At 42.2% G+C, this 26483-nt stretch overlaps 1 protein-coding gene across 18 annotated transcripts; it reads left to right on the forward strand.

The window, feature by feature from the left end:
• The first annotated feature begins 1019 nt into the window (after positions 1–1019).
• TPD52L2 (TPD52 like 2) lies at positions 1020–26434 on the forward strand. 18 transcript variants are annotated; one of them, XM_032766246.2, is made up of 9 exons: positions 1078–1175; positions 2622–2767; positions 4042–4190; positions 6229–6288; positions 7660–7719; positions 12800–12901; positions 19118–19159; positions 24222–24270; positions 24597–26434. In XM_032766246.2, the coding sequence occupies exons 1-9, from the start codon at positions 1157–1159 to the stop codon at positions 24687–24689; spliced, it is 720 nt and encodes a 239-aa protein (XP_032622137.1). In that variant the 5' UTR covers positions 1078–1156; the 3' UTR covers positions 24690–26434. The 18 variants fall into 18 exon arrangements, with proteins under 18 accessions (XP_074928293.1, XP_074928292.1, XP_032622144.1 ...); XM_075072183.1 differs by having other exon boundaries at positions 2649–2767; XM_032766251.2 differs by lacking the exon at positions 19118–19159.
• Positions 26435–26483: the final 49 nt, after the last annotated feature.

Consider the following 26483-nt stretch of genomic DNA (forward strand, 5'->3'; position numbering starts at 1 on the left):
GGGGTATTTCCAATGACGAAGGATATGATGGGGATTTTTTAAACGGAACCACATCATCGCTTTGGCTCATGCCTAGGTCACAATTGGGGTGGAATAATAATAAAAATAACATAAATAGCACTTGTCCTGGCTGCTGTGGGCAGAGAGGATTCTCGTGCTGGTGCTGCCACCTTCCCTTCAAACAAGGACATAGCAAACAAGAATTAGAAGAGGCTGAAAGAAAAACAGCCTTGGCCGGTTCTTGTTGCTTTGCTCTTTATTCTCTGCCTCCCAATTCTCAGCCAGACCTGGCCGGAGGGGTGGATGAATGGGCTTTCTGCTGCCGGTAATACATGTTAACATTTTTAGGTTTGTTTCTATAAGTCTATAATATATAACTAAACTACTGTTCTATGTAAAGTAAAAAAGGCTTTTAAAATGTTTAAGAAGCTTCATTTAAAATTAAATTAAAATGCAGAGCCCCCCAGACCAGTGGCCAGGACCTGGGACGTGAGAGTGCCACTGAAAGTCAGCTCGTCTGACGCCTTCGGCACCCATGCCATAGGCTGCCTACCCCTGCGCCAGCCCACTCAGACCCTCCAAGTTCCCAACAACCACTAGCCCATCCAGACCCCCCAAGTTCCCAGCCCCCAAGTTCTCATTATCCCCTCAGCCTAGGATGACCAGACAGCAAATGTGAAAAATCGGGAGGAGGTGGAGGTAACAGGAGCCTATATCAGAGAAAGACCCAAAATTCGAGACTGTCCCAAAAAATGTGGGATACCTAGCACCCTACGTCAGCACCTGCCCCTCCAAGTTCCCAGCCCCCAATTCTCTGCCCTCACGTTCCCATTACCCCCCAGGCCCCCTCAGGCCATCGTACCCTCTTCACCCCCCGCCCCCACACGTTAAATCCTAGTTCACGTCTCCCTTGTCCTGACGTCATCGGGTTCCTTCTGACCCCACCCCCTACCCATGACGTACGCCGGCTCCTCGTTTCGTGCCCCGCCCAAAGATACCCCTTTCGTGGCCCCACCCACAAGTGGCTGTTTCCGGTCCGGGGACGTGGCGTAGCTGATGACGTGTTCTTCCCGCGCCGCCCCGGAAGCGGGCGGGTGAGGGGTCGCGCGGCGGGTTGCGTGCTGGGTGGCGGCGGCGGCGCAGGTCCGGGCCCGAGATGGAGAGCGCGAGCCAGGGTACTGCGCCGCGGCGGCCGTGCCGAGCGGGGAGGGGTCCGAGCGGTCGCTGCGGTGGGTGGGTGGGTGCGAAGGGGCTCGCGGCCTCTGGAGGAGCCGGCGGGGGCCCAGCTCTGTCCCGCCCCGGGGGTGGGGGCCCGGCCGGGTGCTGTAGGGACGGGGGGGCCCGGCTGAGCCGCCCCTGGCTGAGCTGAGGCGGCGCCTGCTCTCGGGATTGTAGGGGCTGGGCCGGGTCTCGGGGCGGGGGGCAGGTGCCCTGCTGCCGCCCTCTGCCCGGGTCAGGGTGCCTGGGCGCTGGCGGCTGAGGCCTGGCCTGGCCCCCTCCCTGCCGGCTGGGGGGCGCTGAGTGAGGAAGGGCTGGAAGCTCCTGCTCCTAGCGCGGGCGCTTCTGAGGGCTGCTGTGCCTGCAGCCCGCTGCGCTCAGGGTGCGCTGGTAAACTTGCAGCCACCGTCGTGGCCCCTCTGGAGATGCGCCCCCTCTCTGGGCAGTAATGATAGGTGGGGAAGCCCATCCCTGTGCATGGCTGAGTGAGGGTGTGTCTGATAGTACCCTGTTTGTATTGCTGGCATTAGGCAGAAACCCAAGAGATACTATCTAGAAGATACTAGATCCGAAGAATCAGAGCTGAAGTCTGTTTGGAAGAGGAAATGTCTTAACTTCTATGATTTCTTGTATATTTGAAAACTCGTCTGGAACTGGAGCCACACCTATTTTTAATAGAATGAGAAATGGAGGATGAGGCTGTAAACAAATATATTTGCAATTATAGGAATGAGGGCATCTGACACCATCCTTTGTAGTAATTATGGTTTCATTCGGTCAATCGGTAGATGCCGTGCTGCTCTAGTGCACACTTGCTGGAATAACTTCAGAGCTTTCTTGCTTCTGCAATGCTAACGGTATCATCTGCAGCACAGCACAGCACATGTAATTCACTGAACTAGTAGTTGAGGTCATGATACTTGTTAATTAAATGGAAGCTGAATTGTTGGCTTCCCTTATACACATTCTGTATACGAGAGATACTCTTCAAACTAGCTTAGGGAATGTACTGGCACAGATGATCCCTGTAGGACAGTCTCTCTCTGATGTGTTATAGGTTCTGATGGATTGCCCAGTTTATAGTTAACGTCTGATCCAAATCTTATCACTCCTGTATAGAGAAGTGCACCTTGTGTACCCTGTCTTGTATATTAGCAGTGCATATGCTCAGTGGTTATGTTACTTTAGGCCAAGGAGCTGTTAAAATATTTTTGACTAGTAAATATTTGTTCCGATACTTCTGAAAGATACTACATCTATTATTAGATGTGAACTTTCTCTTCCTCTTTTTTTCTCCCCGAAACTCCCTCTGTATGTACTGTGTAGCAACACATCTGCTCACATAACATGCTTTGCTTGCTAGCGGCTTATTTTTCGCACATTCTGCTTCTTGTCTGTGACAGATATCAACCTTAACTCTCCCAACAAAGGTCTGTTGTCGGATACCATGACAGACGTACCTGTGGATAATACTGCTAGTGCAAGGACCTCTGCACCTGAGGGGCTGACTGAGGCTGAGGAAGAGGAGTTAAGATCTGAGCTTGCCAAGGTAAAATGGTGCTACCATTTCTGTTTAAACTATGCCTCCATATCTGTGAGAAGTAAAAGAGACAAGTGGTAATTCCGTTTCCTATAAGAAAGCTTAAGGGACACTAAATGTTTTAGCCTTCAGCAATGGTGTAATGTTAATCTCTCCTCTGGAATCTAAGTCCATCATTCCACTGCTTAAGAATAAAAGTAATTACTAACTTTGTAGACTTCAACGATATGATTTATTTTATGTTCCCCCTTCTGGTTTTGCTGCAGCAGTTAGCACCTTGATCAGAGTTTTCCTGACATCAAAGTTACAAGGAAAATGGTTTTCCACAAACTGAGGCTAAACAAAAAGCCATTTAATTTCAGGCTCCTTTCAGAATGAGAAAACAGGTGGAGTATGGGGGAGAAACTACTCTTGAATTATAAGGACATGGAGTTCTTTCTAATGTTCCTTCCCATGAAGGCAATGGCTTTCCATCTAAAAGCTTTTAAGATACTGCAGGTTTGCAAATTTACACTCAAATGCAAATGGGCAAATAATGAAGCTGACCTCTTTAAACATCAGCCTATAACTTGCACCTGAAACAAAACAGGAAGTGAGAGCTACAGCTATTGTCATGTAGTTCCTGAACTCACTGTAGAAACCTATTCTGATTCTTTGACTAGAATGTAATATCAATAATGCAAAGCAGTCCAGATGTACTAAGTTGTTGTGGCTTGTTAAGATTGTTTGCTTCTGCTTCCACCTGTTTTCTGACACTTACAGCTCTGATGCCACACAGTATTGAAACCAGAAACTACGCCACAGGAACAGATGGATCTTAACTTCTTAATAAAAATAAAGGAACAGAATTATAAAAATAAACCATTTTCCTTGTATGCAGGATTCTGCAGTTTTTCAGATCTGTAAATAGAATCTACTGTTAACTGAGGATCCAGCCATAGAAGAGGCTTCTGTGATTTTTTTTGGTGACATTAAGTGGTAGGGAGGGTTATTTTTCTGGAAATTTTCCTAACTTAACCTCAAATTTTTTTTTACCGGTGGCATACTAAAGTTAATCTGTCTAAAATTTTTAAATCAAATTTAATTGTGTCCATGGAATTTAGATTTTGTCTCACTTTTTTGTTAGCAGAGCTTCAGTGTATAAATGTATCAGATTTATATTGAGGGATCTGTGAAAAGTTATTGCCTATTTTTCTATGTTTAACCACTTTTATTAAAAGTTGTGATCAAACTGAATTTCTGTAACACTAAGGCATGCTTCTAACTGGGAACCTGTCTTGTAGGTGGAAGAGGAAATTGGTACCTTGCGTCAGGTATTGGCTGCCAAAGAGAGGCACTGTGGAGAACTGAAGAGAAAACTGGGTTTGACCACTTTTGATGAGCTGAAGCAGAATCTGTCGAAGAGCTGGCATGATGTCCAAGGCTCCAATGCGTAGGTGTTCCCTGTGCCATAGATTTAAATATATAACTCTCTGTAAAAAGCAGTTCTTTTCTCTGTAAAAAGTGAGATTTCTCTGTAACCCTCTTAGTGGATAAAGGGTAAAGAAACTCACAATATTTGCTTGTCATAGTGAAATGTGACTACCAAGCAAAAAGTACGAGAAATCTAGCACTTCTGATTCTCTGGGAAATGATTTGGGTAAAGCATCTTCTAACGAGTGCATGTCGTAGTTCAGAGGCTTGGTCATTTGGAATGGTCCTGGAGTAAGTACTTTCTTCTTTTTAAAGGTTGAAATGCTATTATTCAGTGTTTGTAATGAAAACCAGTATGTTGGTTCAATGGGGATCTGTGTTCCATTGCTCAAACTTAATGCTCTGAATTCCATATTTTAGCAAGGATTGGAATTAGTTTTATAGTGCATATGGCCTAGTGCATGTATACTCAGTACAGCTTACCTGATGACATACAGAAGTGAAGAGAAACAAACTGTAACTGAGCTCTAAATTGCAATGCTATAACTGCCCCATTTATTGTATCCTAAATGGCATAGCCCTCCTGTGAGCTCAGGTGAATCATTACGTAATAGTTTTGCTATTAGAGAAGTTTCAGAGATCTCTCCTTTATTAAACAGAACAGTCTCATCTCTTTATATTTTTACACCTCTTGGAGTGCCTCTCCTGCCGACGTAGTGCTGGTGCAGACAGCGCTTTTTGCTGGTTGAATTTATGTTGGCTGGGGGGGTCTTGCCCCCCCCCCCCCAATCCCAGACTGACAAAAGTGGTAGTATAGACAAAGCCTCACTGTTGAGAGGGAAGGGCACAAGGCATTTCTAATATGTAGAAAACCACAGTTTGCTCAATCCCTGCTTCAGGTCACCAGGTTGAGCCCTATTGCTAGGGCCCCTACCAAATTCACGGTCTGTTTTGGTCAATTTCATGGTTGAAGGATTTTAAAAATCGTAAATTTCACGATTTCAGCTATTTAAATATGAAATTTCACAGTGTTGTAATTGTAGGCACCCTGACCCAAAAAGGAGTTGTGGGGGGCTGCAAGGTTACTGTAGTGAGGCTTGCAGTATTGCTATCCTTACTTTTGCGCTGCTGCTGCTGGCGGTGGCACTGCCTTCAGAGCTGGGCAGCTGGAGACCAGTGTCTGCTGGCCAGGAACCCAGCTCTAAAGGCAGAGCAGCCGCCAGCAGCACAGAAGTAAGGATGGCATGGTATGGTACTGCCAACCTTACTTCTGTGCTGCTTGCAGAGCTGGGCACTTAGCTAACAGCTGCCACTCTCTGGCCACCCAGCTCTGAAGGCAGCGCAGAAGTAAGTGTGGCAATACCATGATGCCCCTAAAATAACCTGGTGACCCCTGCTGTAATTTCCTTTTTGGTCAGGACCCCCAATTCGATAAACATTGATCTCCTCTGTGGAATCTGAGTAGTATAGTGTAAAAGCATACACAAGACCAGATTTCATGGTGGGTGACCAGATTTCACGGTCCATGACACGTGTTGCATGATCATGAATTTAATAGGGCCCTACCTATAGGAGACTGCACCCAGCAACAGAATATAATGAGTCACCTAAACATCATGAAAAGATGTGAGGTCATGGTTTAGATTGGCTAAGAGTCAAGACTGTCAGGATCCCTGACTGGTACTACTAGTGGTGAGACTGAGATTTTTGTCCTGTGTCTGGCAATATGAAGCACATGCAAAGGAGGTGAGTTAAGAGCACCACCATTGACTGCCCTAGGAGTATGAACAAGAGGGAAGGGGAAGTGTTGCAGCAAAGGAACCCTCTCTAATATAAGTGTTCTCATGTTGACTATAATTAGAATCTGAACTGACTGACAATGCCATCATGTGGGGAGGGACTTTCTTCCTCTACATCTTGCTACCCATTTCTTCTCCCGTCAGTCTCCGATTGTTGGCTGGTTTCAACATGTAACTTAAATCTCAGAAGTGTTGACTTTTCCTTATTAAATGTTCCCACTTCAAAATATGATTAATCGCCAGATTTTTTGTTTCTAGTTATATGAAAACATCTGAGAAACTTGGAGAATGGAATGAGAAAGTGACACAGTCTGAACTGTGAGTTCCTCTGGTTATCAGCTCCTCACTCTATCAGCTACTTGCTCCTCACTCTATTCTCCAATTTGTACTGCTTGTTCTTTTAGTCATTAAGGGGTTGATTGTATGCTTGGGGCACAGTGAAGCCATGTTCAAGGCTCTTGCTTATTAACAGGGTACGTGACTTTCAATGGCTGCAGAGGTGATGGAAGCAAAAGATATTGCTGTCATCTCTTTAGCTGTCTGTTGCCATAGCTGAAAGAAAATTCCAATCAGTTACCAGGCCACACTTTACATAAAATGAAGCATGAAACGTTAAGAATTACTGTTGTCTGTCAGTTAACCCTTTGTTAGGCAAAGTGTGAATCAAGTCCCATGCTGTATCAGAGTGAACCTTGCATTTCCTGTTCTAAAGCTAATCTGTGCTTTCTCCCCTTCACTTCATAATAATCATAGCAGATGCTTTGGGGACCAGCTGACTGACTCCGTTCTTCTGGGCACAAAGGTAGACAAGATGATTGGATGTGTTCAGTGCTAGGAGGAATGAGAGCCAAACAAACTTGGGCATATGTGTATCAGCTACTGGTGGCTGCTACCATGTTAGTGTGACCTTGACAGCTTATAAGTAAGGGCCTATTGTTAATCTGTTGGATGCCAGTATAGGTTAGAATGCTGTGAATTTTGGTTGGTGTGGTGTTCAGTAGAACTTCAATTACTAGCAGAAGTAGTTATTACAATGCATTTCTTGTTATCTGGTCATCTGTCTTTAGAATATTTTCATTAGTTAGTATTAGGCATTCATTGATCTTAGTTCAAAAATATTGTAGGTTATGCATGTAGTAGAACTTCTTCTAGCAATTGAGATCTTGTAAGTTTTTTGGACTTAGATAATTTCCTGTTAATGATGAGGAAATGGAGATGAAAGTTACATGACTTGCACAGGGCCATGCAAGGCAGTATCAGAGCTGGAAATTGAACTCAAATTCCTGGTTCCTATGCTCAGTGCTATATCATGCTGCAGTGTAGCTGCTATATAGTGAGTAGAGGGGAGGGAGTGGTTCCTCATAGGATGCAAAGTGGCAGACAGTACAACTTTGTTTGAACTGGCCTGATATCTGCTGTAGTCCTAGCTTAAATCTGTGCAATTTCTTTGGCCAGCCGCCATTATCTGAATAAAGAGGAAACCTGGGCTTGGATGTTTGCCCACATCTAAAAGAACGAAGTGTTTTATAATTCTTTCCTCTAATAGCCATCTCTTCCCCCTGTCTATCACGTGGGAATAGAACTTGTTTCCTTAAACATCTAGAGGCATTACTGATGTGGATGGTCCAGGAAGGAGAGCGTCTGTTTTGAAAGCATTGGCACCTTTTCTAATTTCCGTTGTATTTGTAGATACCTTTCAGCCAGCAGCACACTGGAGGACTGGAATGAAAAATTAACTCAATCAGAAGCGTGAGTGTTTTAACCTTTAGTGTAAACCAACTTTCAAAAAAGCACTTTGTCACTAACCCTCTCTGCCCCAAGCTAACAATTTTCTGCTTTGACTAGTCCCATAAAGTATTACCGATAAAACCCTTTTATGTTTACCCAATAAATACACATTTCATATTCAAGTCACTGATGTGACTCCAACTGTGGTCAGTAGTGACATCTTTACCCTCCAACAGCTGTCTACTGACCTGGGAGAAATGAGCTGATGCATTCCAATTTTTGGTGGATGGGGTCCATATCACTCTGACCACATTCAGAGTTGGCACTGGGTTTGTCAGTGTGACCTGACATGCCATGGATTAAATAGACAGACTGAGCTATCTAATACCTAGATATGGTGAGGGATAGTAATGGGTCGTTGTGATGCAGTATGCACTTTTTCCTATTTGATGTCTGATCTCAGAATCAATATGGTTTCAGTTTCCAACGCAGTCAGTATACCATTTTAAGAGCACCGAGTAAATGTTAAAAGTTTACGAACCCCACATTTGTCAAATAGCTCTTTAGTCACTCTTCAGGTATTAAGCGATCCCTTCTGTGGGTGCAGGTTCCTCCTTTCCATGCTGTTTTTAGGGTGTTAGCAGTGCTGCAGTAAAATCTAGGTCTAACCTGTGAGCTTAATTCATGTTAAAGCAGATTGCTACAGCTCACTCCGCAGGAATCCTAGTAGCTCCTGTCTTCCAAAGATAAACTTGGCTTAGCTTGCATAATAGCCTTGCTGCCTGTCATACTATGGGCAAAATTATCTGCTTGTATAGTAGCTTGACTGCGGGATTTCTTATATAATTTGTTTCCTTGTTTGAAGCTGGATTTTTTTGTTGTTGTTGTTGCTTAGCTGACTGAAGTCTTCTCTGGAGTAAATGCTACCAGTAGACGATAAAAATTATTCTTAGCCCTCAAACTGCTTATTACATTTTTCATGCGATCTCCATTTGTACTGGACTGTAGTTGGGTGAATTATGAGAGGCAGATAGGATCTCCTTAATTTTCCAATTTTGCTTAGATAACGGCAAATGTAGGTCATGAGTCACTTGGAGCCTAACTCCCTTCTGTACATTGTGGTATGTAATTCAAGTTACCAGAAAAGAAACTGAATTATGTTTACTGCTGGTGTGTGTGTCAGCATAAAGGTGGCTTCCTGTCATGGGAGCAAATGGAAGATTTTTTTCATTATGTAATACACACACACCACATCGTAAGTGTAACATCAAAACTTACCAGAGTGTGAGATTCTACTTTCCAAGTAGACTGTCCACCTGCATTACAAAATGAGAGTAAACCCTGACTGTTCTGTTATTTGGTGATATCGAGCCCTGTTCTTTAAACCCTAGTTATTACCTAAGTCAGTGAATAACTTTCTCTGGTAGCATTTAATCAGAATTCAGTCCATGGGTGTGTTCTCATAGAATAAGAAACTTCCTGTTAGTTCTGTTTCCTTCCAGTCATTGATAATAAATTGCCAGAAAACGGCAGTAGGGAGCCTGCCTATGTAGCTTGTTCAAGAGCAGTTTTTTTTACACCTAGAATAGTTTTTGCATGCCAGTCTTCCTACTTGTCTTTCTCTAGCAAGCTGAACACAAATTTTCATCCCTTCCCACTTTATTTTAAATTTGTGTTTAGCTTGCTAGAGAAAGACAAGGCAGATGAGGTAATATTTTTAATTGGACTAACTTCAGCTGGAGAGAGAGACAAACAAAAACTTGTCTCTCACCAACAGCAGTTAGTCTTATAAAAAAATATTACCTCAGTCACCTTATCTCTCTAATATATGGTGACCACCATGACAACAACATTGTCTAGCTTGCTAGCATTCCAGTTGCCAGATAACATTCTTTCTAGTGCCAATCCACGCAGGAAGACTGGCATGCAAAAACTATTCTAGGTGTAAATGAGATGAGAGAACTGTCAGTGTCAGATGCAGATGTTCTGTGATTTCTGCTTTCTCTGTGTCTGACACTGGTAGCTGGATGAATGCAAGCAAGAGGGAGGTGAGACTAGTAGGAGAGGGGAGGATTTTATGGGTCTAGGTGTAGGCATTCGCCGTGTTGAAGGGATTTGTCCAAGAGTTGTGCAGTTCAAAAGTGCTCTTCAGTCCTTGATACTTCTGGATACCAATTTGACATAGGCAAAAACCACCTCTCTTCAGCAGCAGCATAGCATCAGTTTGCAAGTCAGTTTTCAGGATCCATACCTCACTACAGTTCATGCTTTTGGCTTGCAGATAGTAATAATCTGATGTGTTCTCCCTTTTAAGACCACTTGCATTCTGCACTGGCTATAACTTGCAGTTGCCTAGCAGAGTCTGTTGCATGGAACATAATGGACCAGTTCGTTAATACTACTTGCTTTCTGGTTACTTCCAGGTACAATAAATGTTTTACTTTGAAGCCCAGTATAGGTTAGGTCCTTGCTCTCTTGAGAGACCTACCTCTCTTCTTGCCTTTGACCTTAGCTGTTACGGCGCTCAAGGTACTAGTCCCCATATTTAAATAACTGATTGGAATGGGGGAGGGGGATGACAGCATACTTACTGAAAGGCCCTACCTCTGTTCTAGAAATTGCTGCCGTCTCTGCTGATCTGATAGTGCCTGACTTTGACCTGTTTATAGTACAGTTCAAGGCCATCTTTCTCTGGCTTGTGTGAAGTGGGATGGGGTGTAACTTGGCACATCTACCGTTTAAGCAGGGCTTGTAACTCCCAGCTCGTGACATACCCGTACTAACTCTGATCGAGCTAGTGCGCTAAAATTAGAAAGTAGTTGCAGCAAGAGGGGCCAGCTGCCCCGAATGCGTACCTAGCTTTTTGGACAGGCCCATACTCGGGGTGCGTAGTCCCTTGCACCTCTTGGTTACGCTCTATTTTTAGTGCTTGAGCTTGTTCAGCGCTAGTACAGGTATTAGGCCCCCAGCTCAGAGTGCAGATGTGCCCTTATTTGGGTGAGGATGGAGTCTTGGTTGTCCGTGCTGGAGGCAGTCTACTTAAGTTGTTTGTTAAACTTCATTATGACTAAAGAGTTAACAGTAAAAATGTTCCCGTGGCTAATTACACTCTGTATACTCTTGCGTTTCTGTCAACTTGGGCAATGGAAACTAACAATGCATCTAACTTGTTAGATGGATCTTTCAGATTCCTAAGGCTGCAGTGCTGGAGTCCCAAACATTGCAGCATTACTTTAAAAAAGGGAGTTTACATCTTAAACATGTGGAATGCTCCCTGTGCTCTAAATTTCATAAAAATGAAATATGGGGCCAATTTAAGTTTGTGTCCCGTGCCGTAGTACTGGTCTTCATTAATATGTGCAACCTGCTCTTCTAACTTGCATTGGAGCCCGAGGCCTCTCAATTTATGAGCATTACTGGAGTCCAAACATTAATGTGTGGTGTGATTAAATCCTTGTCGCAGTGCTATTGGATAGCACTACTGAACAGTGTGATAGCCTGCTCTGGGCTGATGCCCAGTACCCAAGAGGGATGGGGCCTGAATTCCTTGTTGTCCAAGGAGATTTTGACTGTGCAGGTCAGGTATAAATTCATTAACTGCAATAGTGCCGGCAAGCCTGTTTTAAAGCTAACAGCATTCAATACTTATCTTTCACCCTTCAATCATATAATTACTACCACTTCTTACAAAACAAGTTGTGCTGTGGAGAAGGATCAGGAGTGACGCTGGAAGACCTGGATGTTAGACATCCAATATCCTGTGGATTTTAAGTCTTTGTTATCTGAATTTGACGTCATGAATTTGGCAAATGACTAGATTACAAAATATGAATCATCATTTTTGTTGGGACTGGGTGGTGAAGAAGTAAAGCTGGTTCATTACTGAGCTTTGTGAAGTACTAGACGTGCAGTAACTAGTGTAGTTGAGTCAAGAGGCCTGTTCACGTTATAGAATGTGGGTTGTTGGGCTTAAAAAAGCATAATTTAACAAGACTTCTTGGAATCTGGCTCAAAGAGCCATTGTGTTATCTCCCACACTCCCATCTGGAGAGAGAGAGAGAAATATAACTATCAGCCTAAATTGTGTACTTGAACTTGTTGCTTCTTGCTTTGGTGTTTGAGGAATGAGAGAGTAGTGGGTGGCTCTTACATGTCCTGTTCGAAAATACTCTAGCACAGTTTATGTAAGAAGGATAACTTCAGACTTAAATACTCAGGTGCCAGAAAACCCAGATTTAATTTACCCCAAATTTGGTGTTCCCTTGTTGGTGTATGTAGCTGATTTTTTTTCTCTCAAGTTGAAGTTGCTGTAGATCTAGATGCTAATTTCCAACCCAGGAGTAGCTTGGCTAGGATGCAGTTGTGCAAGTGGCTTAGCATGTATTTGTTCACCTGTGGTCCCAGAGCATGGCTTGAAATAGGCTCTGAAGTGCCTTTTCTCTCAAACCCTCTTATGAACTTTTCAAATATTTGTAAAATCAAACCCGTGTAAAGCTGTCCAAGACTTCTCATTTACCTGTGGGTAAAGGTAACTGATGGGAAAACTTTTCTAGCTGTTGGTTCTAAGCTGCAATTGCAAAGGTGATGCTCATTCTTGCAATTCTTTTCTATTTCGTAACATGTCAGTATTACCAGTTTCTTCTTCCATGCTGATCTCTGACAAAAATGCTTTCTCTTCCCTCAGGGCAGAAAGTTTGTTGATGAGAACAATTACTCACTACTGAAGGGGGCAATTTTTTTTCTGAAAAGGAAGAGTGGGGAGCTATAAGCACTTAAAAAAAACCCAAACTGGAAATTTCAAAATGTTCACTGAAATATCTGATGATCAGATTTAATGGTTAGAGGAAACTAAAATATCAACATGGACTAAATGTGAAGAAATAAATTAAATCTACTTGCCTTTTCTTGCTAAGATTCAAAGCCATAAGTACACATGAGACCAGAAGAGTAGCTTTCAGCCATGTCAGTGCAACCTGCTAACCTAGTACCCCTCTCTCTTTGCCTTGGCATCTTTTCCAAAATGCTGGCGGGTGCTTCTCACTCCACTACTTGTAATATTTCCCCCTACTAACCTTCAGTTGTTCAACTTCTTCCTGTTTAGTTATAAGAAGACTCAGGAAACCCTGTCCCAGGCAGGACAGAAGACTTCAGCTGCCCTTTCCAACGTGGGCTCTGTTATCAGCAGGAAACTTGGTGACATGAGGTAAGAGCTCTGTTCCACTTTCACTGTAGCACTGGAGTCCATGATTCATACAATGCTGAGGTTTAAGCATCTGGAATTCATGACTAGTTTTTTTTCCATTTTCAGTTCTGTGCACTGCAGTTAATGGCAAAATGAATCTGATACAGCTGTGTCATGTGACCCAGTATATGTCACTCAGGTTTTAATACATATTTTTCTAAGCTATTTCTGGTGAGAGCTCCATTCTCAGGAATCCTTTCTTCATTACTTTCCCCAGAGTCTCTCTCTTTGGTGGTAACTTTTATCGCTTTAATTTTCAACAGTTCCCAGAACATATAAATATATGATTCTCTTGTCCCACAAACTGATAAAATATTGTAGTCTCCCCCATACTGGGAAGCAGTACCATATCGTTCCATTGCAGCTCATTCATCCTATTTGAATAGTGATGTTAAAAAGATTTGAGGGGAACCCCTTTCTGTTCTTCTGCAGGAAGATGGAACTCTATGTTAACGCCAGCATAAAAAGTGAGAAAATGAAGTCCACTTCTTTGGCTCCATCAGAGATGTAGAGAACCTCAAGGTGGAGAAAACTGGACATGTAATATTATGCAATGAAAATAATGTGCATCAGTTCTCTGATGTATGGAAAGTTAATATTCCTTGCTGATGGGCACAACTATCTAGCACAGTGGAGAATGGGTGTTATGGGATGGGGGGATTAATAAGGGAAGTGACTCAGTCCAGATGTTTGTTACTAATATGGTCTAGAACTTTTCCTTTCCATGTTCAGGGGCTACAGAAGTTTATAAACCCACTAATCTGGTGAAAGGGAACAGGAGGAAGTGTTTAAAGATCTAGAATCAGTGTCATTTACCCCAAATTCTTATATCTTTTAGATGTGAAAGCTAATATTAGATTGCATAGGTTTTAGACACTTGTATTAGCTACTGTACCAGGAAGGCTGCTAATGTCTCACTGTGTAGTGGAGGAGGTAGCTCACTGGGACAGCAGAAGGTGGCTTTAGAAACGATGGATAAGCCAGTGTTATATTAGCCATTGGAGCACAAAACCAACTATATTTCAGCTGTCTTACACTTAGATCCGGTGGATATTTAACCTCATAAATATCTCTAGTGACTTGAGGTTGCTATAACCAATGAAATAATGCAAGTTAGGAAATTAGGCATTCCCAGGCATTCATGTGCGATCAACTCAGGATTTCAGTAAGCATCATCTAGTATTGGTTTGACCTGATTTTGAGGGCAGGAAGTATCAGTCAATAAAACATCGATCTCAAAGGGATACTGACAAAGTAATTTAATTTCTTGATGAATTTCTTCCACTGAGCTACGGAAATGTGGTGAATCACTTTCTGCTAAATCTTTTCTAGCATTTCATTTGGCGTGGATTGCTAAACTAGTCAATTTCTAGTTCTCTTGTACTAGCCCAATGCTTTTTGGGTTTGTAGCTTTGCAAAGGGAAGTTCCAAGTTAAAACAGTCTTCACTGAACTAAAAGAATTCCTAGGCAACTTAAGTTGACAATATCTCTAACTCAGATGCATCAGAGGTAATGTTCAAGTTCAAGGTCAGCTTAGAACTAGGGTTCAGACTGGTTTTAAAAAAACCCTCTAGACTTTAGCCACACTTCAACTGAAAAATTATCCATTTGGCTTTGGGTGTGGTGCTTGCTCTCATCTAAGTGCTCATATTGCACCCATCAATATGGTGTCTAACAGGGAAACCAAACCATAGGGGCAGATTTGAGTCAGTGGTTCAAATGGAAATGGTTCAAAGGTCTTCAGAGGAACAATTGCAGTTTTAGCTCATCTCTAAATATTGTTATTGCCTATGCTTGAGTCTTAGTCGCCTTGGTCTTATGTGATCATATTTAGTCCAGAACCTTCATGCAAAACTAATATATCTAGTAATGGTAGAGTGTAATCCCCTCTGGGGAGGAAGGGGGAAAAGTCTCAGGATGACATCAGCCATTCTTCTTAAACTCTGTTACCTGTGTATTAGTCCTAAGGGAGTTAAATGATGCGTTTTTTGTAAAGCTGTACTTTACATACAAGTTGAGTGCAAAGGCATTGTGATCATGGTGTTCGCACTAAGGTGTCAGAACAGCAGAAACCCACTTACTCCATTCTGTGCCAGAACTGTCTTGCATGGGCCAACTTAATGGGGAAAGAAGATCTGTTAGAAGTCTTCCAGAGAGTTAATGACAGTGTACAGAAAAGAGATCCTGTAAAATACAGGAGTTAACTTTTTCTCTAGAGTTTTTTTGCAGGATATCAGCTCTTCCCTGGACTCTGCATACATAGCTACCTAATTTATTAAAATGTCTTTTTTTTAAAAAAAAAAACCCAAAAAAGTTACCTTTAAACATAACATTTTACAAAATTCAGATGGGGCAGTTTCTTCATCACAGCTCTCATTCTTCACAGAGATTCTCCTTTTCTTCTGTGGCTGGGAATACCCAGGTGGTAAGCATTTGATGTAATCTCTGATCACATAGTACTGGATGGTCCAAATTTACTCTCACTGAGTTGTACGTAGTGTTCCTGGAGTAGCAGATATTGGTGCACATCTTCAGTAACACCCAGGTTGTGTGAATTGGGCAGAGAATTAGTCCAGTTTCTAATCTTTCTAGTGTGCATTTGACTCCTCTTTCCTACTAATGACCCAGCATTTTGCATAAATCTTTTTTCTCCCATTTATTTTAAGGCAGCAGCAGACTGAAATGGGCAAAATGTGGTTCCTTTTGCCAGTATCATAAGTGCATAGTAAATGTGGGGGTCCACCTACCAAACATGTGGCTGTGGCAGAAGTATGTGAATTCTGTCGCCTGTAAGCCCAATCACTTCACAGTCTGATTGGGAGCATTTGTGGTACCACTAACCTGCCATGACGAAATCATGCACAAATATTGTTTGTTTAGCAGTGTGAACTTGTTAGTTCTCAATTTAGCTCTGTAACCTTATTTTCCTAGAGCAATGCCAGCGTGTCCACATCAAAATATATAGGCTGTGTAGTATGAATTCAGTAAGAAAAAGTGAATAGGAAAAGGTACACATTAATTGTAATTTGCATTAAAGAAACTCCTGAATTTCCTGTCTAAATATGCAGCAATAATATTGTGAAAACACCCTACATTAATGCAATTAACACTTTCTTCTTGGAAGACACAGTGGTGGGTCTGTGGGTAGCTTCTCTGTCGGAAATATATAACATCAGTCACAGCATTACCAAATAACTCAGCAGGATTTGCTGTGGATTTATGGACCTATAGTGGAAAACAAATGAAAGTAACCTTTGCTTCTTTCCCTTGAAGATTTAATAGCACTTCTTCTAGTCTTCCTCTATTTTGTGTTTAAACCTATATTGCTTTCTGTCTGTACTTCCCTCCTATCTTGAGAGAGAAAATAAGTCCTGTGACTTTCAGTACAGATTGAATTGATATTTTTGGAGCAAAGTCTTCAATAGCAACATTCCCTCCATATGGAACTGTAAACTGTTGGTAGTCATGATGTGATCAGAGATTACAGTGAGTGAGTTTGGTTTCTTGTAGTGAGCAGTTTTCCTCTGAATGGGTGAGATGTTACTTGTTTTCAATGAATCTCAGTGCTAGCCTTTAACTGTAATTGCTTGTTAGAATGCTCCTGTGTCTTTATCTCTGATTGTCCATTCAGCCTGCATTTTTATAGGAAAAGGATCCAGACATTAATTTTCCCATCTGCTGGAAGGGTTGAGATAACAGAAGGGGACACTGCAGACTGTTTGTCAGCCTTTGTTAGCGGCTGAAAAATGCTAGAAAGGGGGCAATGACAACATAAATGAGCAGAACGGTTGATCACAGTTCCCTTGTAAAACACGTTGCCACTACAGAATCAAAATAACTTGTGTCCTGAGACATCTTCAGTACATCAGTTAGTTGCCATGCATTGCTGGATTGTTTGAAATCTAATAGCTGTAGAATTCGTGTTCAATAGTTAACCTGTGGTACTTGGAGTTGTCTATGTATAAGAGGACTGATGCTGCTAGTTACTCTGCTGTATCTTCCCCAGCCACCTAATCTCTGAGACTAGTCCAGGGGTTCTCAAACTGGTGGTTGGGACCCCTCAGGGGGTTGCGAGGTTATTACATGGGGGGTCGTGAGCTGCCAGCCTCCACCCCCAAACCCTGCTTTGCTTCCAGCATTTGTAATGGTGTTAAATTATATAAAAAAGTGTTTTTAATTTGTAATGGGGGTCACACTCAGAGGCTTGCTATGTGAAAGGGGTTACCAATACAAACGTTTGAGAACCACTGCCTTAACATGCTGGAGGCGAAACCACAAAGCACGACTTACTTCTTGGACTTAGGTGTAATCAGAGCTCCTTGTTTTCCATGGAAAGTTTTATCTTAATCGTGTAGTGAGATTACTTAGTTTCTAGTGCACCGCACTGCTGCAAAGATGAAGCTCTGGCTGCTACATTTAAATAATATAAAATAGAAAGAGAAATCAGAGTAGCTGCAGTGTTTCTTTGTAAATGCATTTCATGCCATCTCCATGTCCTCATCCTGCCTTAGACTCTTTTGTATTGGCAACATGTAACCATTGTACAAGCTGTCACAGGCCTGGATGGGATAGTTTAGTCTTGGTGGGTGGAGCAGTTACGAGTTGGCACCCAAGAATGTGTGGAAGGCAGTTTGGGATTATGACATAAATTATAGTAAGGATGAACAGTTTTTGTTATCATACCCTTACTAGCCATGTCTGCAGACTCAGGAAGAAAACAGTGCCTTGTCTTTCATTTGTTTCCAGTAAGGAGTATTCACAATAGCACTTTTAAATGAAAGCTTAGCGTGTGGCCACTGTAGGGGGAATTGGTGGGTTTTCCAGTGTTTGCTAACTCTTTGTAAAATCCAGATGTGAACAACATGTGGGTTAAAACCTTTTTCTAATGAAGAGAAGGCTTGAGCATGTGAACGCAGCTCTGTGGCAGGGATTAGCAGTGCCCTGGCTATAACTTCTTACTGCAGACACTGCCATTATTGATCTTTGCAAAAGTTCATATTCAGTTCACATAATAGAAGATCATAGGATAAGAAATGTCTTGGGCAGCTTTCTTAATTCGTCTTGAGGCAGATTTTGTTGTAGAGAGGTGGGCTTGCGATCTAAGGCATTTGTGTGCAAGACTTACGGGCAGCTAAGCAGGGCAGTCAGTTGGACATTGGGGCCTAACTAACATTTCACTTTTCCTTCCTGCTGCTGCCGATGGGTTCTTCCAGGGCTCATCCATTCTCTCATTCCTTTAGGTAAGATGCTTTTCAGGGGTACTAAAAGAGGAGGCTTACTTACTGTTTTGCTAATCTTTCCTGGGGACACTGCAGACCATGTAGGACCCATCTGCACTGCTAAAACAGATCAGTTAGGGAACTTGGTTGCAACAGATGCTCCTGGACGGGCCTTACAATGAGATTGCAATTGGTCGTGAGAGTTGAACATAAATAATTGCAGTGCTGTAATTGAGTCCCTTGACTTGGTCATATTTGTGTGGATGGGGCTGTATGCAATTTACAGCAGCTTTTTTATCTGAAAGCTGACCACTCAGTGCGGTACCATACTCAGGCTCACTGCATGCATCTTGTACCTCTCCCTGTTGCTCCTAAATTCTGAGAATATCCTGCCTGTTAAAATTAAACTCTGGTTAACAGAGTAACTTGGTACCAGAAAGCCAGTCATGGACCTTCTCACCTCTTTTTTATTTGTTGTTGTTGTGCCTATGCAACGTCTCTTCTCTTTGAAATAAAAATAATCTAGTCCTGGATCTTGGGCCAGATACCTTTTCTTAATGCTCCTGGGCATAGCATGGAGTTGAAAAAGCTTTTCCTAAATTAAACTTTTCTGTGGGAGGTTTGGCTCTTTGTATTGACATAAGCAAATCTGTCAGCAGTTGAAGCACAAAGCCTCCTAAACACCATTCACTCTGTCCATATCTTGCATTCTTCAGTTAGAGATACTCAGGCTAACTATCCTATAACTGCAAAACTAGTTTGGGCTGCGGTGTGTCAAAGGGCAGGGGAGAAGGGATTTTGTGGTTTACTTCTATTGCCTCCGCTATTTGCAGCAGCCTTAAATGTTGTTGGGAACAGTAAGTATTTGGGAATTGTGCAAGACCTAACCATGCATGCTGTCAATGTCTGTTTGAATTGTCTAACTCTTCCTTTTCCACTTTTAATGCTTCTGAGTAGCAGCTATTCCATTCGCCATTCGATAAGTATGCCAGCGATGAGGTAACGTAGCAAATATCTATCAAAGTGGGAGGGTGGGAGGCATAGTTGATTCCAACCCACTTCTAGGGACTTTAAATTCAACTTTTATTTTATGTATTGGGACTGTTTTCTCCAGTTGACCTCTAATGTGCATTGTGGGGTAATATCTCCTGCAGCCCCACTAGTTCAGGGCTTTGAGGCCTGTTGCATAGGTTTATTAGTGGCTATATTAGACTCTCTCTTATGAGGACTCAAGTGAAGTGTTGTAACCCTGCCAAAACTCAAATTGCAATTTTATTATTTTCAGAGGTCCCTGAAGAGAATTATGATCCTTTTGTTAGCATTTCAATAGAGTTGTAACTAGTAGTGCAGACGACATCTCTGACCTCCTGCTATATTCCTGGTGTACAAGCTAATGGTCCAGCATGCCAAAATACCCTGACTTTTGCAGTAGAACAATGTCTTCTTTATGTGGTAAAATCATAACAGTGTAGAGCTCAAAGCGACCTCAAAAGGTCACCTAATCCATCCCTCTGTGCTAAGACAGGACCAGGTATATGTACACCATCGCTGACAGGTGTTTGCTCACCTGTTAAAAACTCCCAGTGCAAGAGATTACACAACCTACCCATGTAACCTCTTCCAGAATTTAACTACCCTTATGATCACTAGCTACTGAAGAAATTATAAACTGATTAAGAAGTCTGGCTTTTCTTTACAATAAAATGTTTAATTGGAAACTTGGGTTATAACGTGAGAAAAATGTTCTCTTAGTCGTCCTTTGCATGAGTTTATTGATTCATAGATTCATGGACTCTAGGACTGGAAGGGACCTCGAGAGGTCATTGAGTCCAGTCCCCTGCCCTCATGGCAGGACCAAATACTGTCTAGACCATCCCTGATAGACATTTATCTAACCTACTCTTAAATATCTCCAGAGATGGAGATTCCACAACAATATCTCCAGAGCATGGAAGATTCCACAAACTCCCTAATGGACAATTTGTTGTGCCCAAGTGGATTTAACTTGACCCTGGACGTTAATTGCAGGAACTTTTCCCTTAATGTCCACACCTATCATACCCTTGCTGTCAAACCTCAGTTTAAGCCGCGTGTGTACTTACTTGTTCTATCTTTACGAGGCTAAGTGTGAACAAAGTTTTCGTCCCATCCTACCTGATGACGCCCTTAATATAATTTAACCCGCGAAAAATGCTATCATGTCCCCTCTCAGTCTTTCTGTTTTCCAAACATCAACATAACCCCAATTCTTGTCAGACCTTCCCTTCATGAGGTTCATGTTTCGCAAGACCTTTACATCATTCTGTTGCTCTTTCTCGGACCCTCTCCATTTTCTCCACATCTTTCTCTGAAATGCGGTTGCCCAGAACTGGACTTACATACTCCAGCTAGAGGACCTAACTAGCACCAGAGTGATAGAGCAGCCAGAATGACTTCCTTGTGTCTTTATACAACACCACCTGTTTATATTATTACTTATGTTTTTAAAATGACTACCCAGAATGCACTCGGTTTACGCTGTTTTGTCTTGCTTAAGCTAGGAGTTGTTCTTTCAATGCACAACCGTGTTGTTGATCTTCAGTAAACTCTTTTATGCTCTTCCAGTGTTAGGGGTCCTTCTATGCGACTTCTCGTTGTCGCGCTGTCAGATGTCTCTGGTTCCTGTTCCTCGCCATACTTCCTTCCGATAAGACCGTCTTCTCTCCACATCTTCTGTATAGTGTGTGAAACTGGATTCGTTCCATCTCCTAAGTGGAGCCGCTTTTGCATGTTTTCTTTATTTAAACTTCATCTCGGTTTACCTCAGAGCCGGTGGTTCTCCCAGAATTTGTCCAGATCAGTGTTGGTGGGAATTTTGACCACCCCCTGTGGTCCTCCCAAAGCAGTTGCAGTGGAATCATCCTATCGCCGAGTTCACGGCATCGTCCGCCAAACTTACATTTAATAAGCGTACTTTCTATGCCATTACATCTAAAGATCGTTGATGAAGGATTAGAACAAAGCCAGTCGCAAAACAGACCCTCTTACTGGAACACACTTGTATACCTTCCAGCAGGATCTCCCGCGGAGGACACCAACCCATTAATACACTAGCGCCTCTGTCAAAATCCTTCACGGTCTTATGCCAGCCAGTTATTGCACCCACCTTATAGTAGCCCCAGGTCTAAGTTGTATCCGTTTGGCCTGAGGGCTTTTATGCGATAAGGATATCTTGTGATAAGGGATATCGATAAGGACCTATCCATAATACTTTACACTAAAGTCTAGGTGGTACTACGGGCACATCACACTGCACTGATCCTCCCATTATCGCACCAGGACTGCTTATCCTATCAAAGAAAAGCTATTAGACTTGGTTTGACACGATTTGTTTCTTTACAAATCCATTGCTGGCTATTCCCTATCGGCCTTACCAGCCTTCCAAGTGTTTGCAGATGATTTCTTTAAATTACTTGCGCGTCCATTATCTTTCCCTGGCACAGAAGTTCTAAACTAACTGGTCTGTAGTTCCTGGGAGTGTTTTTATTTCCCTTTTTAGTAGCATGGGCACTATATTTGCCCTTTTCCAGTCTTCTGGAATCTCTCCCGCTCTCCCATGACTTTTCCAAAGATAATAGCTAGAGGCTCAGATTACCTCCTCTATTAACTCCTTGAGATTCGGTAGGATGCATTTTCATCAGGCCCTGGTGACTTGCAGGCATCTAACTTTTCTAGAAGTGATTTTATAACGTTGCTCTTTTTTGCTATTTTATCTTCTAAACCTTCTACCCTCTGTCCCATAAGCATTTTTTTTTTTTCACTTTATGTTTTTTAAGGACATTTTTTCCTGTTTAAGAAACTTTCTTTTTTCAGTGAAGAAGACCGCAAAACAAAAGAAAGTCATTTAGCCATCTCTGCCTATTTCCAAGTTTCCTGTGACTGTTTCTCCCTCCTCACCTGAAGCAGTGGGCCTACCCTGTCCTTGGTCATTCCTCTTGTCTTCTAAATGTTATGATAAAAAGTCTTCTTGTTTCCTTTATTCCCATAGCTTTCAGTTTGAGCTCATTTTGTGCCTTTGCCTTTCTAATCTGGCCCCTGCATTCCACGTGTATTTGCCTATATTCATCCTTTGTAATCTGACCTAGTTTCCATTTTTTATATGACTCCTTTTTTTTTTGTAGGGTCATGCCAAGATCTCATGGTTAAGCCAAGGTGGTCTTTTGCCACATTTTCTATCTTTCCTACCCATCGGAATAGCTTGCTTTGCTTTTGGCCCTTAATAGTGGTCCCTTTGAAAAACTGCCAACTCTCTCTCCTCAGTTGTTTTTCCCCTCAGTCTTGATTCCCATGGGACCTTACCTATCAGCTCTCTGAGCTTACCAAAATCCGCCTTCCTGAAATCCATGGTCTCTCTTTTGCTGTACTCCTTTCTACCCTTCCTTAGAATTGCAAACTCTATGATTTCATGATCACTTAAGCCAAAGCCCTCTTGGCGACACCATCTTCGCAGCCAAACATTCACCTCCATGATGCATCTGTCTCTGCCCAGGCCCCTACCTTTGACAAGAAGAATCGAAGAGAATACCACCTGCACTCCAAACCCCTTCACTCGTACTCCCAGAGCCCTGTAGTCACTTTTGATCCGCTCAGCGTCACACCTTGCAGTATCATTTGTGCCCACATGGATGAGTAGCATGGGGTAGTAGTCAGAAGGCCGGATAATCCTCGACAATGCTTCTGTAACATTTCGGATACAGGCCCCCAGCAGGCAGCATACCTCCCAAGATGAAATGTCAGGGCAACTTAGTTTGGGATAGTATAATTTCCCTGAACAGCAATGTACCTTTGTGTCATCATCTTCATAGGAGTTAGCAGTACAAATCCTTTCCACACTTAAGTAATCTCTACGATTGAGAAGCTTAATCCCTCTAGTTTACAAGTCAAAACTATCCTTAAAGCTGCTCATTTTCTTGTAAAAACTTTAGCTAAACTTCAGAGTTTAGCAGAATCTGTTATAAACTGTAATCTCCATTCCCACATATGGGGTTGAATGAAATGTATGATGGGAGTAGAGCTGGGCAAAGAGTGTAGACCCTTTTCACTTGTTCACATTCTTAGATGAATTTTGCTTTGTTTGTACTCGCACCTCTTGTGTTTCTGGCAAACTAAAGCAGGTAAGTTTGTTGTATGGATGCAAATGTTTAAAATCAGTCTTGTGTGCAAGTATGTCTAAGAACAGAAACTGAATTCTGTTCTCATGTGAACATTCTTGCTAGAAGAGCTTGCACACTGCAGTCCATCAAGGGAACAATTCCATGTGATATATGTGCTAAATCATAACTGTTCAATACAGACTACTACTCCTGAAACATTTGTAATCGTTCTGTAAGCAGAAAGGCTAAATTTATCAAACAATGGATTAAAATTAATTGCTCACCTCTAAGGTTCAGTTCTCATATCACAGGACGCAAATCTCTCCCACTAACGTAAGTGACTACTTTTGTCATGTGGTCAGAGAATAGAGTCCCTGGGGTTATAACTCTTAATGTTCCATTCATCTCTTGCACTCCGGAGAAGCCCTTCCATTTCAGTCTAATAGTAGATATTGGAGAAAGCTGAATGACTTTTTTCAAGCCTGTTTAAAATGTTCAGCTTCGCCTTTGGACTAAAAACATGGCTTTCTTACATAAACAAGAAACTAGTCCTTTGTCTGTGAGATTTTCCCCTCCTCCCTAGTAGGTAATAGGTTAACTCAATGGAACTCAGCCTACCTTTTAGGTTTTTAGCTTGAGTGGCCTGTATTCAAACAAAGGGAAAAATATACTGTGGTATAAGTATCCAGACCTTGCTGTATGCCAAGTATGGCATGTCTAATGCAGTTGGTTAGTTAGAGATAGTGAATCCTAGCTTGCAGGGAGATGACCGGAGTGATAGCTGCCTTGAGTGTCTTGTGAGTGGTGGTGCTCTTGCATTTAAGGAGCTTTCACAGGCTTGATATTCTCAGCCTGTTCAATTCAAACTAAAAACCAGTTGTTCCAGTAGCTTACCCCTTTTGACTTGACATTGCCTTTTCTCCTTTAAGGAACTCTACGACCTTCAAGTCATTTGAAGACCGAGTTGGAACCATAAAGGTAACTGTCTGTTCTCCTGTTGCTAAACTCCCACTTATATCCATGCTAAGCAAATCCCCATGCAAGAGAGTCTGTGTGAAACTAGCTTAAAACTGTCAAAGGGGCACTAGTGCTTACAGAAAACTTCAGGGGTAAATTGCGCTTCAGAGCCCCTATTCTTAAGAGTGCGCAGTCTCTAATGCTGATAATTGGTAATAGATTATCGGGGGAAAATAACTTTACTGTATGTCAGTACACCCCTTGGAGAAGTGGTAGCTGTTGGCACTGAGGACACAAGACCAGTGTCATTCTCTTGTCATCTTCAACATTTTTTCTTCCTTTTGCAGTCCAGAGTGGTGGGCAGCAGGGAGAACAGCACTGACCCCCACTCCCCCACAGGATCTGGCGACAAGCCCCCCCAGGACAACGCTCGTTTCTGATCCCTCGATGTGGCTTTTTGCACGGCTGTGCACAACTGCAGGAGCCCCACTAGTTCTTAACAACAGCAACAGCGTGCAAATAAAGGAAGGGGGCAGTTCTCATTCAGAAGAGAAGTATCCATACATCCATACACAGACATTGCTGCTGGAGTCAAGTAAAATAAAAACAATGTTTTGTACACAAATATTTTACACTAAAGTTTGTAAATGAAATGTATCACTGTGCTGTCCATTTGGGAGAGCAGGTAAAATGGAGTTTACTCATCCTAGTCCAGGAATAGAATTTCTGATGCTAAACATGTGAATTTCTCACTCAGTGATAAGCTGTTTGAGTAAGCAAGATTGTTTCTTTAGGCAGGGTGGGAAGAGCAAATATGGAAGAAGCCAACTGCAAGGGAAACACATCTTCCATTTCTGGTGACAGCCCTCTGTTCTAAATTATTTATGAAGAGAAGTAGTTCTTAGTCTCCCATCACTGCTCTCTCCCACTACCACAGAGGTGCAGGGCCAGAGGATCATTGAAAATTTTCTCTCTCGTTAATATGGGAATGGGGTAAATAGACATTTTCTCTGGGCTCCCAAAAAGGAAACTGTATAGCAGCTGCCTAGTTGTTACACTAATGCTCTAGCTTTAACAGAACTAAAATCTTTATTTTTAAATGTAATGAACTTCAAAAATAAAAGCTAAGTGAGAGCTTTAGCATCATATAGGGAAATAATACCTTGGACTCTGAAGCTGAATCGCAAGCCTTACATCACCTTATGCTTTATTTGTTTATAATCTTTTTATATAGAGAGAAATGTGAGAGTTACAAAGTTGGGGTTGGAGCACTGGAGTTTTGCATCATACAATAGTAGCAGCATGCCTGTGTGCCAGTTATTGTGTTCATTTCAATGTGCATTCTGTTGCCTGCGTATAAAACTTGCTTCTCTGTTCTTGGGTGTATGCCTTCGTCATTCTTTAAGGAAGAAGCTCTGAAGGCAGATTAGAAAAGGACAAAGCTCTGTCTCTAGCTATGTGGGCACTGTACTGGAGAATCCTGTCTCTACCCTGCCATTGTGCAGGTGGTTCAGTCTGGAGGGTCCTAAGTATGATGGTACATTCTCCTGACTAATGTCTCCACCCATAATCTTTGTTTACAGTACTTGCAGAGAATCCTGGAGACTAACTTATTCCTCAAGTGTCTGGATGTTTTGCTATTCTGCTGTCCAGCACTATCGCTCAGGAGCCATAGAATGAAAGGTTACCCAATGGTGGCCTGATCTTATTCTGGGCAAAGGTGCCTCCACATAAAAACCTAGAGTGAGCAATTCTGTGCCTTAGAGGCTAAGTGGGACTTACTCAGGTCTTTAGGTTTGCTTACATACATATCACAGTAGTTTCTCTGGTTTGAGTTCCTCTAGGATAAAATTTTTTTTTGCCCTTCTCTAGAGAAGCAAGTTTTGACATTTGAATTTGTTGATCATAAACCTCAATAACTACCCTTGTTCCCCCATTTTGCAGGTGGTGGAGGGGATGCATACTATGAAAAATTAGAAGGCAGATGTGATAGGAAATAGGTGAAATGTAGTGTGTCATTTACCAGGTTTTATTGTTTGTGGCTGAAATTACCCTCAGTGTAGGGGAAACAGTGTCAGTTAAATGCGGGACTGCTGGAGCATAGATATTGAACTGTTTCTCTTTACAGGTGAATATTGAGGAAATTTGTCAATAAAGCTTTCCATTGGGAAACAAATTAAATGAATTTTTGGTCCTGCATTTATACTTAGAAATCTAAATTAGTAAGTTCAAAG

The sequence above is a fragment of the Chelonoidis abingdonii genome, chromosome 14, assembly GCF_003597395.2.
Source record: "Chelonoidis abingdonii isolate Lonesome George chromosome 14, CheloAbing_2.0, whole genome shotgun sequence".
In the NCBI taxonomy this organism is placed as follows: domain Eukaryota; kingdom Metazoa; phylum Chordata; order Testudines; family Testudinidae; genus Chelonoidis; species Chelonoidis abingdonii.

Excerpts from the sequence above, each read along its gene's own strand:
- TPD52L2 (XM_032766246.2), top strand. Across the intron at positions 12,902-19,117 it reads AGGAAACTTGGTGACATGAG|CAGCTATTCCATTCGCCATT; the intron begins GTAAGAGCTCTG and ends GCTTCTGAGTAG. Across the intron at positions 19,160-24,221 it reads ATAAGTATGCCAGCGATGAG|GAACTCTACGACCTTCAAGT; the intron begins GTAACGTAGCAA and ends TTCTCCTTTAAG.